Source organism: Callospermophilus lateralis, chromosome 4 (assembly GCF_048772815.1).
Source record: "Callospermophilus lateralis isolate mCalLat2 chromosome 4, mCalLat2.hap1, whole genome shotgun sequence".
Lineage (NCBI taxonomy): Eukaryota > Metazoa > Chordata > Mammalia > Rodentia > Sciuridae > Callospermophilus > Callospermophilus lateralis.
In genome coordinates, this window is record NC_135308.1 from 105,625,415 (window position 1) to 105,644,876 (window position 19,462).

Below are 19,462 nucleotides of genomic sequence, written 5' to 3' on the forward strand. Positions count from 1 at the left end.
CATGTTTTTGCCTTTGTGTTTCTTGCCTCTCTGTCCAACTGTTTCAAGAATTCCTTGGATCCTGTTTTGCTGATTTTATTCTCCCCTGTGGTGGTGTTGAGCATGTTCCTCTGTCCTGTGCATTTGCCTTAGATAGTAATGTGATTCTAATCTAAAAGCTTGATTGATTTTGTGCAAAAATACTTGATACATGGAGTTGGATGCTTCTGTCATAAAGATCATAATGTCCAATTATCTCTTTTTTTTTTTTTCTGTGATCATGGTAACTTTTAAATCTCAACTGCTATTTAGATTTGTGATTCCATAGAGATTTAATTTCATTCATTTAGTTATACTTTAATTCTCTCCTACTTCATTTATTAGCTAGCTTATAATCAGGAAGAGTCACTTTTATTAACTCTGATTTCCCTGTAGAACAAGATTTTAAATGAAGCTGTTTGTATATATGTAAATACAGCATTCCCTGGTTCCAGGGCCCTTCTGGAATACTAAAATACCCAGATACTCATGTTCCTTATGGAAAATGGTGTAGTATTTGCACACAACCCATGTATATCCTCCCATATACTTTAAATCATTTCTAGATTACTAATGATACCTAATACATTGCAAATGCTATGGAAATAGTTTTTATACTAGATTCTTTAGGAATAATGACAGGAAAAAAAAGCCTGTACATGTTCAATATGGACATATTTCTTTTTCTCCCAGGATTTTCAGGCAGTGGCTGGTTAAATCTGTGAATGTGGAACTCACTGATGTGGAGGGATGACTGTATTTGAGGTCATCCATGTGCAGTTTTCCTATTATTGATTTCCTTTTGTATTAAACCTTTATCATCTGATGGGAGGGTGGAGGTTTGAAGGGTTCCTAATCATTTTTTGGTAATGTTTAACCAATTTCCCCACTGTTTTAATTATATCTTGTGAAGGGAAGTCCATTTAACTCTTCCCCATCCCAAGTCCACATGTTCCTTTGCTTGATTGCTTCACTAGTAACTCCTTGAGCATCCAGGCTGCTAACCTTCATCTGTGGTTCCCAGAGATTACCAAAAGGGAAAGTAAACCAAACAAACCGGAAAGAGCAACCTGTAAGAAACAGGCTTTGCAGAGGGAAAAAAGAAAAGTTTCTCCCTCAAAACTCCAATCAGAAAATGGGAGTCAATTCTGCTCTTATTCACCAGACAAGAGCAGGATTCTATAAAAGGGATCATTGCAAGAGTAAAATGTAGCTTGTGAAAATTAAAAATGTGATAGAAAAACTCCAGTAGGTTTTTGTGATAAACCACCTCCTGGGTTTAAATACACTGAGGAAGTCATACAACAGGGAAGAGTCTGGGGCTGAATTGTTGATAAGTCCACTGAGCACCAAGCATTGAGCCATTAAGACAATTATTAATTCCAAGGAAAACAAAACATGGGCAGGAAAGCAAAAGTAATCATAGCAGATGACTTGATTCAGTTGTGAATCATGTATACAGAGTCATAGCAATGTAAAACAAGAGTATCGATCTAACCAAAAATTATAATGTAACTATGTCAAGAGGATGGAAACAGAGATATGAATGTGTAGATGAGGTGGGGTTGAAAGAGAGCTTACTCCTTATCTTCCAGAGTAAAAAGTCAATAGGTGATACATAAAACTGATGAATCAGTAACCAGCTCTTCTTGCATATTATTTTGAGATATGAAAGTGATAAAGAATCAGTTTTAAAAGTTTAAAGTGGCTGTTTCTATGCAGCAAGAGATAGGTTAGGGACTGTTCCTTTTTATAGTCAGTCTTCTAGACTATTTGATTCTTCAAAGCTGAGTTTTTTAAATGGATGAGAGAAGTTGGGATGTTTTTGGCAGAAAAACATTGATCAGAGAATATCTCATTTTAAGGTACCCTCATTATCCCCAGCTTCTCAGAACTAGGAGACAGGTTTCCATTTAAGATTCGGAAAACCTTTCAAACCTTGCCTTCAGTGTAACAGGACATGCCTTAGGAAGTAATGAACCCTTTGTCACTGTAAATATCCAAGCTGAGACCACCTGACCAGCTATCTAAATATGACAGGATATTTTTACCATTGGAAGGTTGGACTGGGAAACCTCTAAGATTCTGTCCAATTTTAAATATGACCAGGATGGAATGGTTTATCAGAACTATTATTCATCTGTTTCCCATTACTGTAGTGTACATTTAAAGCTGGGTACTTTATAAAGAAAAGAGGTTTATTTAGCTTACAGTTTGGGAGGCTGCAAGTCCAAAGAGCATAATGCCAACTCTTGTGAAGGCTCCCCTGGCTGGGTCACATCAGGGCTAGAGCACATTTTTAAGGGAGGGGTCACAAGGCAAGACAGGAGGGGTCACAAGGCAAGACAGGAGGGCAGACGGAGGGGAGGAGCAAGTCTTGTCTCTTTATAATGACCTCTCATGAGATCTAACTCAGGGTCTCACAAGAACTATCTTAATTCCTTTGGAGGGCGAGGTCTCCAGGGACCGTCCACTTGGATCCACCTCTTGTATCTCCACACTGGGCATCAAGCTTCCAGTACATGAGCTCTTTGATGACACATTTAACCCATATCTAAACCGTGGCAAGAACATGCTACAGAAAGCGTAACAGAAAACATGCCGAGACACCTCAAACTCCTTGCCAGGCTTTTCTCTCCCAGGCACCGTCCTGAGCCTGCCAGCCACAAGCCAGACAACAAAGCCTCAGACACAGGAAAATGGACACACTTTGTTCCTCCCATACCCTCATCCCATGTTGTTCCCAACCCTTCATTTTCCCCGTGGATGAGGCCTCCTGCCAGGCCTGTGGCGCTGGTCCAGACCAGAGATGTTCCTCTCTGAAGCCTCCCAGGTCTCCAGGTTGTTCTCAGAGCTAAGTCCCCAGTAGGCAAAGCCCAGGGAGTTCAACCCAGCTTCACACTGAACCCTGAGTCTCCTCCGTGCCTCAGAGCTAAACAAGTCTCCAGATTTCACCCACCAAGACAGACAGGCGGGATTCAGCTGTGGAAAAGGCAGCAGCAGCATTTGCCTGAACAACCACTCGTTGTTTTCTCCTTGTCCCCGAAACCCCCCCTCTGATGTATTTGGCCTCCCTCTCTGGAATAATTCTGGCTCTGCTGCTTGCTCAGCCCCCACTCTTCTAATCTCTCCTACCTCCCCTTTTCCATTTTACCCCAAGTTACATCATTAATTAACTTTTAAAACTTAGAAAACACAGAAGTGGTAGATGTAAGAAATATAGGGCCGTGGATTTCTTGTTCACATATACCCTCCCTCTCTCGTTCTCACAGTGAGTTTTTTTTTTTTTTTTTTAAACTTTGGCCAGAGACCAAACTATGTATTCTTTTTTTCCCCTTATACACTTATACCTATGATAAAGTTTGATTTATAAACACATTAAAGATAGCTAACAAAACTGAACAATTGTATGCTGTAATAAGCATTATTTGAACAGGGTCTCTTTCTGTAGTATCTTAATGTACCCTACCCAACCTTCTTTTTCTTGACCACAGGTAACAGAAACCACTGAAAGTGAGACTCGGATAAAGGGGGAATCACTGTATTAAATTTGGTGTTAGCTGAGGTTTTAGACATCCGCTGGGGATCTTTGTATCCCCTACAAATGGGGGGTGGGCAACAGTGTTATTATCAGTCGTTTTCTTATTATTATTTGTGACCTACATTATATTTCCTTCAAAGGAAAGTTTGCCAAGGCAGATAAGTGAGAAAATTGTTTATTTTGTTTCAGGCATATTAAAAATACTATTCTGAAGAATGTGTAAACTAGGACTAGTCCTTACAGAGAGCGATGTTGATGCTCCGTTTGCTCCGTAGTCAGCATTTTGCTTTCCTCCACTCTCCTTTAAATTTACTTTGCTTCCACAGGCAAACCTGTGATAATGATCAGTGCTTCCATAATGTGTAATGCACTTTGGTTTCATAGCAGAACTTGGGATCTGCTCCAAAGACGGACATGTTTTAAGGGTGAATTGAGTCAGAGACTTATGCTTAAAGCCTCCTTTGTTTAAAATCAGAAAATAATATTAGGATGAAGCTGCAGAGTGATTATTTGTGTCTTCTAAAACTAATTTCTGTCTGTCTTCAGGAAATACTATGGAGAGAAGATTGGAATCTACTTTGCTTGGCTGGGCTATTACACTCAGATGCTCTTGCTGGCTGCAGTGGTGGGGGTGGCCTGCTTTCTCTACGGATATCTTAATCAAGATAACTGTACATGGAGGTAACCTCTGTTTATTCCTTGTTGTCACACTGAAAAGTTGAATAGACATAAAATTATTTGCAGGATTTTAGGCTATTTTGGTAAAAGAAGACTCCATGCAGAACACTCATTTCTTTGGATGATATATCCCCTTTGTTTTAATAACTAAGTGAAATGGAAAAAAATTTTTCTCAGATAATCCAACCCAGCCTCTGACAGGAATATTACCCTTCGGAAACACTCCAATATTTTAAGACAATACTGTGTTTGAAAAAGAAAGGAGGACTGGAGGGAGAATTGCCCTTGAACTTCTAGCCCCAGAGGAATGCTTCACTCAGCTTTGCAGATATGGGCCAAGAGCAGCTCCTATTTCTTCAGGGTTTCCATGGGAAAACTGATAGAGCTGGTGTTTTTCTGCTTTTCAAAATGGGTTTCTAATCTGTATTAAGAATTCATGTTTAATAACTCAAGTAAACAGTCACTGGCTTTTTTGTTTTGGGTTTTTTTTTTTTTTTACTTTTTTTTTTTTTTTTTTTTTTACTTTTACAAAATTATTCCTGACTCTGTTTGGGAAAACAAGTGAGAGAATTCATTTATGCTTGATTTTGGAATTCAAACACCAGCTGCACTTTCTAAAGGCAAGTCCCTCGGTGCCAGAGCACTCTGAATTTCATTCTCACTGTCCTGAATTGTTGCCATTCCTCCATTTGGGGGGTCTCAACCTCCAGAAAGGGACGCAGCACTGAACCAGACATTTTCTGTTGATCATCTGGCCTCTGTCCCTGTGTAACAGCCAGATCAAAATTTCTGGGCACCATTAATGAGTTGATGACCAAATTTTTCAAGCCCCAAGCATATCAGCCTGGCTCCTGAGGCAGGATGCTTAGGCTGCCCCATGCATGGGTGTAATTGCCCGTTCCATTGATGGGGGATTCTGAGCCTTTTGTGCCCATTGTGGCTTCTTAGCTAGAAAGCTGCAGATGGTTTGTCAAGTACTGTCCCCTCTTCACTGAAAAAGAGTTTGGGCCAAAGGCTGAATGTTGATACTTTCCCCCCGAATTTGTGCTTGGCTTCTCCATTGTTTCATGTACTGTTCCAGCCCAAAACAAAAAACAATAACCCCCCCGCCAAAAAAAAAGGCATCTCAAAAATACATTTGCAGACTATGAAAGTTGCATTTTGATAAGGTTCTCGTGTGGTTGTTCTTAGTGTAACTCATTTTATGAAATCACCATGATAGTCACATCACATATTTCCTGCCATTTCACACAGATCGTTTTATGGAAAATAGAAGGAGGGTCTTGGGGATATAGTCGTGTGCTCAAAAAGATTTGGCTTTAATTATGTATTAAATATCTTTAAAATGTTTTGAATGTATAAATTTTAAATATTTTCAGTTCTATCACATACTAGTAGATTTACAAGAATAGAAAATAGATTTAAGGTATGAAGAATAATGATACATCATCCAGTTTAAGAAAAAGAATAGAAGTGTTGTCTTCAAATAACAGTGCTTTCCTCAATTCCTTACCCGACCCCGTCTTCTTTGGAAACAACTACTCTATTAAATTTTGTAGTTGTCATTCCTGTACACTTGTATTTTAAAAATCACATTTGTAGCTTAGACCCATAAAGTCGATTAAATTTTGTGGTTTTGAAAACACGTAGATACATAAGTGGGGAATATTATAGGTATTTCCTCTTCTTTAAAATGTTTCAAGTTGATATATCCCTTTTTAAAATAACAGGGGTTTTTTTAGTCATAGATGGACACAGTATTTTTTATTCTCTTCATTTATTTATATATATATATGGTGCTGAGGATCGAACCCAGCGCCCCACAAATGTTAGGCAAGCGCTCTACCGCTGAGCTACAACTCCAGCCTCTAAAATAATAGTTTTATCAAGATATAATTTATATACTACAAAAGGTGTTTTGAGTATACTCACAGTCTTATGCAGCCACTACCCATCTAATTTTTAGAACCTTTCATCTCTCCTAAAATAAACAAGTGCCCATTAGCAGTTCATTTCCTAATACCCTTTTCCTTTAGCCCCGGTAACCACTAACCTGTTTTCTGTTCTCTGGACATTTCAAAGGAGTGGAGCTGTACAGCGTGTGGCTTTTCATAACCATCTTCTTTCCCTGAGCACATTGCTTTCATCCACGTTCTAGCATTGATCAGTCCTTCACTCCCTTTTGTGGTCAGGTGATATTCCATTGTATGGATTTGCCACATTATCCTTTCATCTGCTGATGGACATTGGGGTTATTAATCCTTTTTTGGCTGTTGTGAATAATTCTGCTATAAATATACTACTGTGAACATTTATTGACAAGCTTTTTTATGACATCCAATTTACCTACTTTTTTCTTTTGCTTTTTTTTTTTATTTCTTAAGTTGTAAATAGATACAATTTTTATTGGTTTATTTTTATGTGGTACTGAGGATCGAACCCAGTGCCTCATGTGTGTGAGGCAGGTATTCTACCACTGAGCTACAACCTCAGCCCACCTACTTTTTTTCTTTTATTATTTGTGCTTTTTCCAAGAAGTCAGTAATTCACATTCATGATTTTCTTAGTGTTTATCTTCTAAGAGTTTTATGGTTTCAGGTCTGTGATTGATTCATTTTGAGTTAATTTTTCATGCACACACATTCCAGGTGCCCCAGACCATCCTACAGAGGACTGCTTATTTCTCCATTGAGTTATCTTGGCACCCTTGTTGAAAAATCCGCTATTACCAATTCTTCCCCATTGATCAACACATTCTAAGTTTGATTATTGTAGTAAATTTTTAAATTAAAAACTTCAAAAAAAATTGAGGAGTATTTTTGTTTTGTTGGGGGACTGGGATTGAACCCAGGATTGCTCTACCACTCACCTATAACCCCAGTCCTTTATTTTTAAAAATTAAAGACAGGGTCTCACTAAGTTGCTGAAGCTGGCCTCAAATTTGGAGTCTTCCTGCCTCAGCCTTCCCAGTCACTGGGATTTTAGGCATTGACCACTATGCCTGGCCCTGCCCCTTTTAGTGACCACCATGCTTGGCTCTGCCCCTTTTAGTGTCTGAGGTTGTGTTCATTTTTTTTTTTCATTCCTTTTTCTTTTCATTCCTTAAATTGGGTAATCTTAATAGACCAACTTTAAAACCACCGATTCTTTGGTTTGGGGTTTTGGGGCTTTTTTTTTTTTTTGTACCGGGGATTGAACTCGGGGGCACTCATCACTGAGCCACATCCCCAGCCCTATTTTGTATTTTATTTAGAGACAGGGTCTCTCTGAATTGCTTAGTGCCACAATATTGCTGAGGCTGGCTTTGAACTTTCGATCCTCCTGCCTCAGCCTCCCAAGCTGCTGGGATACAGGCGCCAAATCAACTGGCTTCCACTGATTCTTCTGCCATTTCATGTCTGCAGCAGAGCCCCTCCAGATAATTTTTTATTGAAGTTATTGTACTTTTCTTTCCTTAAATATCTAATTTTTTTTAATAATGCCTATCTCTTTATTGATATTCTCATATGGTTCACCTATTTTAATTCTTTGGATACAATTTTCTTTAGTTCTTGAAATACATATAATTGCTTATGTAAAGTCTTTGTCTAATAAGTGCAATGTGTGGGGGTCCTCAGGACAGTTTCTCTTGATTGCTTATTTCCCCTCTGCATTAGAACCATACTTTTCATTTTCTTGGTGTATGTTGTGATTTTTTTATGTTGAGAACTTGGCATTTTAAATATTATAATGTAGGTGATAGTGAAATCAGGACCCGGCCCCTCCCCACTTTCAGGGTTTGTTGTTACTTTTTGTTGTTGTTGATACTGGTGTTCTTTGTCCAGCTTCTGTCCTGAGCTAATTCCATAAGGTCCGTATTCTTTGTCAGGTGTGACTTCTGAAGTCTGTGTTCAGTAACTTTAGCTGTCAGTTAAAGATTGGATTAACTAGTGATTTCACTAAATGCTAGAACCAGTCATTTCCTTCCCTCTGCCCGTGTGTGTGTGTGTGTGTGTTTGTTTCACACTCAGACACACACTTTTCAGCTCTCCCTTAGCCTTTTGTGTTTTCACATGCAGAACCTCAGGTTAGCCAGAGGTGAGAGATTCAGGTTGCCTTAGGTGTTTCCTGGCCTTGGGTCCTACACATGCACATGGCCTTCAACAATTCCAGGAGTATGTTGAAGCTTTATAAAACCCTCTATGGTTACCTCAGTCCCTAATTCTTCCTGTTTGGTTTTAGAGTTAACTTCTTGTTAGCCTCTACTGGTATCATTGCCTCAGGCAGCTGCAAAGTTAAACCATTCCTGCTGATTGCTTTCACTGGACACCTGGGGGACTAGGCTATTTGCACAGTCTGAGCCCTGAATACATGGTCAAAATGACAAATACTGTGCCTGGAGCATTTCCAGGGAGCTTCTAGATAGGTCCAATACTGACAATTCTCTGGGGTTTTTGGGTAGCCCCAAACTACTTTGACTTTCTGGTTTTTAAGGTTACCATGAAACTTGGAAGATAGGGATGGGAATTGGTCCAGTTAAAATGCCACAAAGCTCACTGTTCTTAGAGATTTAGCCAATTTCCTTCAAATTAATGCTCCTCAGATCACTGTAAGCATTTGGTTAGTAACCAGAGTTCTGAAAAGGTTCATTTTGACAATTTTTGCCAGTACTTTCACTGCTTTTATGGAGGAGTTAGTTTTTCAAGATCTTAACTATTTCAGAAGTGCTTCCCAGGCCCATTTGTTTTTATTGAGTTATTTTGCAAGGTCACCTAATTGCACAGCTATAGACCTATTGACATAAGAATCCATCTGAATGGCTTCTGCTAGAGGGAGTGGGTGTTCAACATCTGTTTGCTTTTTTCTTACTAATTTGTAGGAGTTCTTAAAATATTCTGGTGAGTAATCTTTTGTCATGTTTACCTGTTGCAAAGCTTTTACCACTGTGTGGCTAGTTCTTTCTCTTTCAAGTTGTCTTTTAATGACATTCTTACTTTTAAAAGAATATTGAATATATCAATATTTTCCTTGATGATTTATGCTTTTATATTTAGGAAATTTCTTCTTACCTTAAGATTATCTAAATATTCTGTTTGTTTTTCCCCCTAATACATTAGTACTATTGATGTTCTCAGTTCCCACCTGGAATTGATTTGTATGTATTACCATTACTGGTTTAATTTTATGATTTCCCACATAGATATTCTGTAGTACCAGCCATATTTATTGAAAGGTCAGTTCTCAACTTACTAAATTGCAGGGCCAACTCTGTCCTACATCATTTTTTTATGTGATGGAGATTTGTGTCTAAAATTTTTCTTGTGTTCCATCAGTTGTTTTTCTTAATCTATACCAATATTGCCTTCTTCTTCAGTAGTGTTTTGACTGAGCTTTTGCTTTTCCATGGAGCTTACAGCTGAAATGGAAGAGATCTCACATCTTCAAGTATTGATTCTTCTAAATTATGATATTATATTTATATAATATCATATATATTTAAATATATGTATCTATCATATATTTAAAATTTCCATCATCTAGATCTTAAATCAGGTTCAGTTAGAACTGTTCTAGACACTTCATGTCAGATCAGGCGAGGCAGGCAGCGACCAAAGGAGGCAGATTTAAAAGGGCCACTGAACAGGCTTTATTGAGATATCACTCCCTGGTGGAACTCGATCAGACCCACAGAGGGGACAGGGGAAGGGTCTGAGGAGAAACCGCGTGGAAGCTCTACCAGACTGGACTTTTATGGGGCTTACAGCAGGAAGGGAAGGGCTTGGGACAGGAAAAGGTGTTTCTAGGGTCCCTTGCCCCCTTGGAGTTAGTCAGGGGTGTTGGCTGAACTCCAGGATTGACCAGGGGGTCCTGCTGATTGACAGGCGTTAGTCAGGAGATCTGGCTGATTGACAGGCATTTCTGCCAGCACCTGATTCATGTTCTTTTCCAGTGCGGGCTGCTTTGTTCTAAGTTGCCACCAAGTCACCACCACCTAACACTTCATACTTTTTAAGCTGATGAAAATGGCATTTAAAAATTATTTCATAATTGTTGCAGGTACATAGAGACACAATTCCCTTCTGTGTCACTGTGTATATTTTGTATATTGATTCTTCGTCTAGCAAACTTTAAACTTCTTAATTCTAATATTTTACATGTAAATTCTATTGAAAGATACATGATAGTCTATATGAACCAATCAGTAGAGTCAGGTTTTTTTCTTTCAGACCAGTCCTCCTGGCTTTGTTTTCCTTGACTTCCTGTGCTGGCAGAGACCTCCACTAGAAAGAAGTGATTATGATAGAGTCTTTGTCTTATTCCTGAGCTAAATGAAACACTTTTAAGCATTTACCATTAAATATTTTTATAGGTTTTATGGAGCAAACCTTTATCAGTCTGATGAAGTTCACTTCTATTCTTATAAGAGTTTTATTTCCTATCATGAATGGATATTGGATTTTATCATGCTGGCAGAAAGGGAAGTCCTTTTCATTAAGCCTTTTAAATAAGTTTTATTTCTCTCTCTCTTTAGCAAAGAAGTTTGTGATCCTGATATTGGTGGCAAGATTGTAATGTGTCCTCAGTGTGACAAGATTTGTCCATTCTGGAAACTGAATATTACTTGCGAGTCCTCAAAGGTAATTTTTATTATTTCAAATATTTAAACATAACAAAGCAACTTTTTTTTCTTTTACTAGTCATTTTTGTATTACATACAAATTATACCATTTTTTCCTGCTGAGGAATCCGAAAGGTGTTTTTCAACTAAGCTTCCAAAAATTCTGAAGGTAGTATTCCAATGCATGTGTTTATTCCTCTCTTATTCCTCTTGCTCACTTTGTAGAAATGATAAATTGAGATCAAAAAGCCTATCTAAAATCTCAAGGAGAGTCAGTGACGAAATGGTGGAATTGAACCTATTTGGGTATTTCAAGTAATCAAAGCAAAGATCTCAAGCCCAGCTTATTTCATGAACACTCCGTAATAGGTTTACTATTATAAGTGTTTTCCTTAATTGAAGCAAGTGGAAACCTGTTATTTATTCTTATGAAACCTGAAATTTGTATGAGTAAAAGTTGTGTTTTTCCCCATTTAAGTATTCTGAAACTGTGCTTAGTCTAAATATGACCAGCAGGGTCCTTAAAAATCCATCTGTATTCATAAATGTACATAGGAAAGTTATGTCAGGTTCTTTCCACTGTCTTTCCTATTCCTACCCCCTTCCCGTTCCTTCATTCTTTTTTGTTTAATCCCACCATCCTGTACATCCACAAGACTGGGGCCCTAAAAAGAACAAATAAAAACTAAATTTAAAAAAAATCTATAAATAGGGGCTGAAGATGTAGCTCAATCGGTAATGTGCTCGCCTGGCATGTGCGGGGCGCTGAGTTCAATCCTAAGCACCACATAAAAATAAAGATGTTGTGACCACCGAAAAAACTAAAAAATAAATATATATAAAGAAGTTTTCGCATATATGTAATAAAAGGTGTTTGTCTCAAAACATTTTACAAAATACATCTAGCCCACCTGATACATGCAGATGGGTTTTTTTTTTTTTTTTTTTTTTTTTTTGTACCTGGGATTGAACCCAGGAACACTGAGCCACATCCCCAGTCCATTTTTGTATTTTATTTAGCGACAAGGCCTCACTGAGTTGCTTAGGGCGGCAATCCTCAAAACTCTCAATCCTCCTGCCTCAGTTGCTAGGATTACAGGTGTGCGCTTGCAGATGCTCTTGACCCCTTAAAATCCAGCAGGTTTAGGGCAAGCATTGAGACTGGAGGGAGCTTATCACAGAACAGTCTGAAAACTCCACAGTAGGAAGAAAGATGGCCAGCTTACTTCATAGCATCTTCCTGACAGTTGACAAACTATCTCCCCTTGTTGTGATCTCTCTGTCCCCTCGTCCTGCCATGACGGTTTTGGAATCATTACATGGCTTCAGAACATTCTGACCTACTCGATATCAGCTTGATTATACAACTATATTGCTATTGCAGTGAGGCCACTTTATTTATTTTTTAGTTTTCGGCAGACACAACATCTTTGTTTGTATGTGGTGCTGAGGATCGAACCCGGGCCACACGCATGCCAGGCGAGCGCGCTACCACTTGAGCCACATCCCCAGCCCCACCACTTTATATTTTATACTTTTGACATATACAAAAGCCCTGTCAGATAGACAGAATAGTTGTTGTCTACATTTTATAGATTAAAACACTGAGAATCTAGGAGATTCAACAGTCTGCTTAAGATCATTGGCAAAGACAGAAACTGAGAGCAGATCTACATTTCTTGCCAATACTGTGTTCCTCCCTAGCTGACAATGGTACCAGGCACTTACTCTCAAAGTTGGATTTATATTAAAAAATTATTTCACCACTTAGTTAAGATAATTGCAGGGCATTGACAGCATTTAGATTTTTATGCTTAATTATGAATTAAAGTAGATTTCATTGCACACAGCCCTGCCCATTTAAAAAAAATCACAAAATAAAAGACTTGAAATTAGTGAGATCTGCTTTCCAGTGATATTGACTCATAAACTAAAGGTCACTATTCAACATAAATCCTGAGTTCCTGGATTTAAAGCAAATGCCAGTGACAATCAATACCAGAGGGAAATTATGCTCCACAAAACTATAGGTGGAAAGTCCACTTTCCCTCAAAAGTTCTCTCCCTCACACTCCCCTCCTCCATTCTTCTCTCATTTCTTCTGCTCCACCTACCCATCCTTAGCACATGACTGTCAAGTGTCTCTGTGTACATTATCCATTCATTGTTTTGATAAAAAATGGGTCTATTCCAATTTCACTTTCCTAAAGAGTCCCTTGAATCTTGCCAGAATGATTTATGAAGGGAAGGAAACATTAAAAAGAATATGAATTAAAAGATGAGATGGAAATTTTTGTTAATGCAGTAATTTCTTCCTTCATACATTTATTTAAGCATAAATTTCTACCTCTTTTCAAAAGAGATGTCACTAATTGATATGTATGCCAAAAGGGTTAACAAATTTAAAATCCTGATAAAAATCAGGACCAAGAAAATGAGGAAACAACGATGTGAATTGTGGGGATTGATAACTCTGATACTGCTTTTACTGACTGATCATTGAATAAGGGCCTTGGCTCTATGGCAGACAAGACAAAAGAAAATCATGGTCAGTTCTAATATTTTGTTCTTAGAAATACAATGTTATAAAATTTTGATTTTTGTTTCTCTGCAGGAAGAAAGAATAACAAATGGTCTTATGTTTAAGATTCTGATTTGTTTTCTCTTTTAAAATTGTCACACCTTCATACATGGCTCTTATCTTTCCTGTTCCCTTTGACTCAAAGAGTATGCTGGCTTAGGGCTGCTCTGACAGCCACCTTGCCCTCTCTGTGTTTAAAGCAAATGCCTTTAAACATAATTGCTTTAAACACAAATGCTAAGCAAGGCTTCTTACCAAGAAAGCCCCTTGCTTACTTTCTCCTCTACTTTCTGCTTTCATATGGCTCATGGGACACAGAACAAAAAAGCCAAATATCTTATTCTTCCTCCTGGGTCCTTGATTATCACACATGGGGCAAGAATGGTAATTTCATCCAGACCTACATCTGTCTCTCTGAAGTGCAAGGCATGCCCCTCGCCTTGAGCTAGCAGCCAGGGTTATCTTGGCAGTCTTCCTAGCCGCTCCTCTTGTTTTTCCTCTACCACTGGTAGATGTGTCTCCATGAACATTTTCCTAGAGTAAGGTTGAGGATTCACCTAGCCACCTCATTCTGGAAGGGCTTTTTTCTTCCAGAGTAGGTAGGCAGAGGTATCAGAGCAAGCAGGGTAGTATCTAATAGAGCCTTGCATTGCTTCCTAAAACAAGTGTATTATTGGACAGAATCTGCAATCACAACATTATAACATGCAGAACTATTTTTCACAGGACTTAATAATTTGCAATAAAGGATAAAACAGCATTAAAAGACAACTTGGAAAAGATGTTCCCATAAGAGTCAAAGCTAAAAGATTTAAAATATGTGATTTATGAAATCTCCAAACTAGCAAAGTAGGTGGAGAACATTATTCCTCAATGCAGTCATGCATTTATTAGTCCTTTCTTCCTGGAGCTGGATTTTTGAGAAAAATAATTGTTGAGACAATTTAGAATTGTGATTTTTGATCAGGGACTACATGGATGATCAAGGGAACATCTATGGGCTTTGGAAACCAGATGAATGAGAAGGTAGTTGGGTGTATATTCTTTCCAGAAAATAGCATAACTAATGTTTTTACATACAAAAGTTCATCACTTCACATGTGTTTAAAGGGTAACCAGAAAAAATTACCTAAAACAAAGTAGACTAGAAGCAGCTTTGGGTATTTGAAGCTTTTTTTTTTTTTTTTTTTTTTTTTTTTAAACATCTAGCTTCTTTTTCTATCCAGTTACCATTTTTACTTTACTTTTCATCTAATATATTGTGAAGTAGATATAACATAAGCTTGTCACTTTTCCATTATTTTATGGATTTTTTTTAATATTTATTTTTTAGTTGTGGCTGGACACAATATCTTTATTTTTCTTTATTTTTATGTGGTGTTGAGGATCGAACCCAGGGCCCCACACGTGCTAGGCAAGCACTTTACCGCTGAGCCACAACCCCAACCTCTATTTTATGGATTTTTTTAAAGAAATATAAAAAATGCTCACTAACAAAAATTTAGCAACCAACTAAAAATTTTCCAGGAAGTCATAAAGGAAGATAGGCTATTTATAAACTAAAAAAGAGATAAATTTAGCAGAACTAGTGACCCTAGTCGTCTTTGGCCAGATATGTTATTTATCACTGATGATCAGTATACTCATTGCAATGTTACCTGTGTATCTATTATACCAGTGAAAGTGTCTGTCAGCCAAGTAGAAAAACCATCCTTGGGTTTGAGGGAGCAGAGCTCCCCTAGAGGAAATCCATCTCTGAATAAACCCCAGCTTTGTACTTCTTTGAACAAGAAAATCAAGAATTCATGAACCTACCATCTGAAGAGGGCGGGATGATTAAGATGCAAATCATAAAGCTAAGATTTGCTTAGAGGGTATTGTTTTCTTAGATCCACCATGCTACTTCCTCACATTCACTATGACAGCTCATAGAGAGAGGCCATTTTTCAAGGCTGAAGGAGACTTCAAACAGAGTAGAGTCTTAGCAGCTGCACCTGTTTCTTTATCACAATGTGGAAAGATTCCATTGGAAAATGCACTCAGGTTAATATCGCAAAAGGCATTTGCTTTTAAAAGAATGAGAAATTCTACCCATGAGTATATAGTTCACATGGTAATTGTTAAACTAGGGATTAGTTTTAGAAAGAACTTCAGAATGCAGAATATACAAGACTGAATTCCAATAAGTGAAAAACTTGATTCATTGTATGTTATGTATTTTCCAGAAATTGTGCATCTTTGACAGTTTTGGAACCCTGGTATTTGCAGTATTTATGGGAGTTTGGGGTAAGTTATTTTCATTTCTGTGCACAAAATTAATAGTATTATACAGTTCTACATAGGTCGTCAAATTACCCACTTTTATGATCATTTATTAAACTTCAGCACCCATAAGAACTTCATTTATACATCTGCCCTTGTGTCAGGTTTTACTATTTAAAAAAACCAACTTCAAAATACAGTGGCTTAAAACAACAAACCTTATTTCTCATTTTATGATTTCTCACAATATGTAAATCAGCTGGAAGGTTCTTTAGGCTCATCTGATCTCTGCAGTGAGCTCATGGCTCCCTTGTGGGTAGATGATCTGGTAATTACAAACCTGGTTTGGTCTTCCAGGCTCATCTGGGAAGGCTTTTCTCTGTTCCACCTGGTCTCTCATCTTCAAATAGATTCTTCACATAATTTCAGTGTTCCAGAGAAAAGAAAGAACAAGCCCCAATACACAGGCATTTTTAAGTCCATAGTTGTATCAAATTTGCTAATGTCCATCAGGAAAAGCAAGTCCTATGGCCAAGCCATCATCCATGTGGGAGAACTAACCCTACCCATGCCTCTTATTAAACTAGATATTAGTTTAACATGGGGCTCATATTTCACTGGAACCCATTATATATTGAGTATTCCTTATCCAAAGTGTTTGGGACTAGAAGTGTTTCAGGGTGCAGAGATTTTTTCAGATTTTTGAATGGTTACATAGATTTTACCAGATGAACAACCCTAATCCAAAAATCTGAAATCTAAAATGTTCCACAATCTGAAGTGTTTTTGAGCATGTCAGTGCTCAAAAAGTTTCAGATTTTGGAGCCTTTCAGATTTCAGGTTTTCTAATTGGAGATGCCAGCCTGTATTGCAACAGTCCCCACAGCTATGACCCATCTAATATTTTCTTGGGGTGGGGGGTAGGGGTAAGGAGGAAGCAGCAACACTAGGTTTATGGGTACAATTTCTTCCTTTTCTATATGCATGAATATTTAATAAGTACTACTCTTATAATAACAACAAATGCCATGTAATAAGTAGAATAGATATATAATCCTAAGGAATGTAAGAACACTGTTATTTTCTTGTATAGCATCATTAATGAGGCAATTATTTTCTTTAAATGCAGATTTTTAAATGTTTGATGTAAATGTTCTAACATAGAAGGAAAAAAAATCCCATTTTCAAAGATAAGTGCATTTCCAGCTTCATTGTGTAAGTCAAGGGACCCAGAGAGTTCAGTTTATAGAAGGTGGGGGAAGGAACTGAACCATGTCTCTTAAGAGAAGGACATGTCACTACATGCAGCTCACAGAAACAGTGATTGACAGGTGTCCTCAGCAGTATGTCTCTTTGACAGTGGTTGTGCCTTCGAAGGGTCACCAAATGGCCAGTTCTTTGAACACTTTTTGGAGATGTTAGTTGCTGCACTTTGCTAAAGTGAACTGTGCTGTGGCCAAACTTATCCAATGAGTGACACTGTCATTCAACTTTTAGCATGTTTTCGCTAGAGTCCACACTCTGGCAAATATTTGACACAGAAGCATAAAGAGCAAATTCATGTGTTAGTGTCATCCTTACCCCTCCATTGTAAGACACATTTTTCCCCCCGAAAGGAATTTAGGTTCTAAACACCTAAACCTGAAATCCAAAATGCTCCAAAATCTGCAGTGTTCTTGACTGTGCACTTAACTCTTATCTTGGCCGTAGTCTCAGCACTGATTTATAACCTGTCAGATTCCAACACATCTGTTGATGTCTGTATACTAATGGATGCTGATCGCCCCAATTAAAGATGACATTTTATATTAAGCAAAAAAAAAAAAATTAATGTTCACACTGGAAAGACAAAGCTCAAATTTCTTAGCTAACCTTCTTCCTTTTTCTGATCATTAACTGCACCATGTTTACAGAATTGCCTTATGCATTGGGCTGCTGAATTTATCTCATCTGATTTTAGAATGCCAAAAGCGTTTCAGCACTGCTCACAGCATCATGTGTATATCTTTAAGGATATGTATGTATGATGGACTCTTTATTTTAAGTGCTTTATGTTGCTTGTTACTTCTGTCTTATGAGAGCTACTGCTGTGAACCTCGTTATAGAATCTGAAATTGCAGAACTGAATAGGCAGGAGGCTTATGTGAAGTTATTTATATCATCACCATCATATTCTTCGTAACATCTCTTTTGTGCCCAGATGCATATGGTACTTATTTTTCTCCTCTTTGGAAATTACAAAAGTTGAGGGTAGAAAACCTTTTATAAGCAATGTACTACAAATCATATACTTATCTGAAAAATGTTCACCCTTTCAAGCCAAACCAGCCCAACAAATCACGCTGATCATGGAGCCCTGAACACCTCCCATCCTGCCTGTTCCTTGTTGCTTCTGACCTGCTTCTTCTTGGTTCTCCTTGGCTCAGACTATGGCTGCATGACTGTCGTTTTTAATTTTTACACTTGAGGGCTTTTAAATGGGGCCTTGTAATTTCCAGAAAAACACTGGACACCTGGATCAATAAGGATCCAGGGAATCAGGAAGCCTACCTAGCTGTACTTGGGGATGACGAAATAGCTGGCGCAACTGTCGGTTTCAGACTGTACTGCTCCTGCAGGCCCATAGTAGCAAAATAACACAGCTCCTGCAACCCCTGCCTCTGCTTCATTCAACTGGGTTTCCTTTTTTTTTTTTTTTTTAGTAACAGGGATTGAACCCAGGGGTGCTTAACCACTGAGAAATCCAGCCCTTTGTTTATATCTTAGAGACAGGATCTGGCCGAGTTGCTTAAGGTCTTTCTAAGTTACTGAAGCTGGCTTTGAACTTGCAATCCTCCTGTCTCAGCCTCCTGAGCCAGGAGGTGTATACCTGGAATTACAGGTATACACCTCCTGCCTCAGCCTCCTGAGCCAGGAGGTATATACCTGGGATTACAGGTATATACCACCATACCGCTTGGTTTCTGATTTCAGCCATACAGATGCATCTGATTAGCATCTTCAAAGTCACTTCCAGAATCCTAGCTTTAAAAGTCTAAAAATGTAATTTTTAACCTTCTGACTTTAAAGTTAGAAACATATAATAAAGACTGAGCAAGCTAATCTGCCTTTAAGCTTTTGTGAGTAATAAGGTCTGAATAATTTGAAGACCTGTTAAGATATCCTGGACCTTCAGCAGCAAACTATTATAGCAACCAGAACCCTCCCATCGACCCGAGCATCTCTCTTGTCCTTATACATTGAAGGACGTGACACCACCAACGCTAGATTACCTGAACCCCTCTTTTGTGGACAGGTGTCTGCTTCATCTTTTATGTTTCTTTAGATGAACTAAAATCATGACTAAAAGGAAAACCTGTTTTTGATTCCCAAGACCCAGACAATCTTCCCTCTTATTATACGTTGGTTCAAGAATTTTTAACTGTCTCATTAACTAGAGCCTTCTGGCGGTGTGGGTTTGCCATGCAGGGCTCCCTTTTGGAGTTCTACTAGTTATTTTATTGCAGAGAGAGAGAACAGGAAATCCTGTCTGGGACACAAGGCATTGTGGGTCAGCACTGATATGGCCCAGTAGTACTCCAAAGTTCCAAGTGTACTGAGTTACCAGTACCTTCCAGAGACTCCTAGGCTGAAGTGAAATGAGGAACCAAAACTCCCTTCATGGGTTTGCCTTCAAGTTGGGAATTTGCTAACAACTCATCATTTTTTGCCAAATCGTTTCTTGCTGACATTGCAGTCTTAATCACTTAGTAGGCAGAATGGCTTCTAAAGTTCAGGATTTAGTA

The 19,462-nt window shown here is 38.2% G+C and overlaps 1 protein-coding gene across 2 annotated transcripts in view; it reads left to right on the forward strand.

Moving 5' to 3' along the window:
* Ano6 (anoctamin 6) overlaps window positions 1–19,462 on the forward strand; it is a 191,492-nt gene that overhangs the window by 125,145 nt on the left and 46,885 nt on the right. For both annotated transcript variants that reach the window (XM_076854348.1, XM_076854347.1), the window contains 3 exons: window positions 4,106–4,240; window positions 10,749–10,854; window positions 15,641–15,701. In XM_076854348.1, the coding sequence (XP_076710463.1) occupies window positions 4,106–4,240; window positions 10,749–10,854; window positions 15,641–15,701 (302 nt within the window). The remainder of the gene's footprint in view (window positions 1–4,105; window positions 4,241–10,748; window positions 10,855–15,640; window positions 15,702–19,462) is intronic.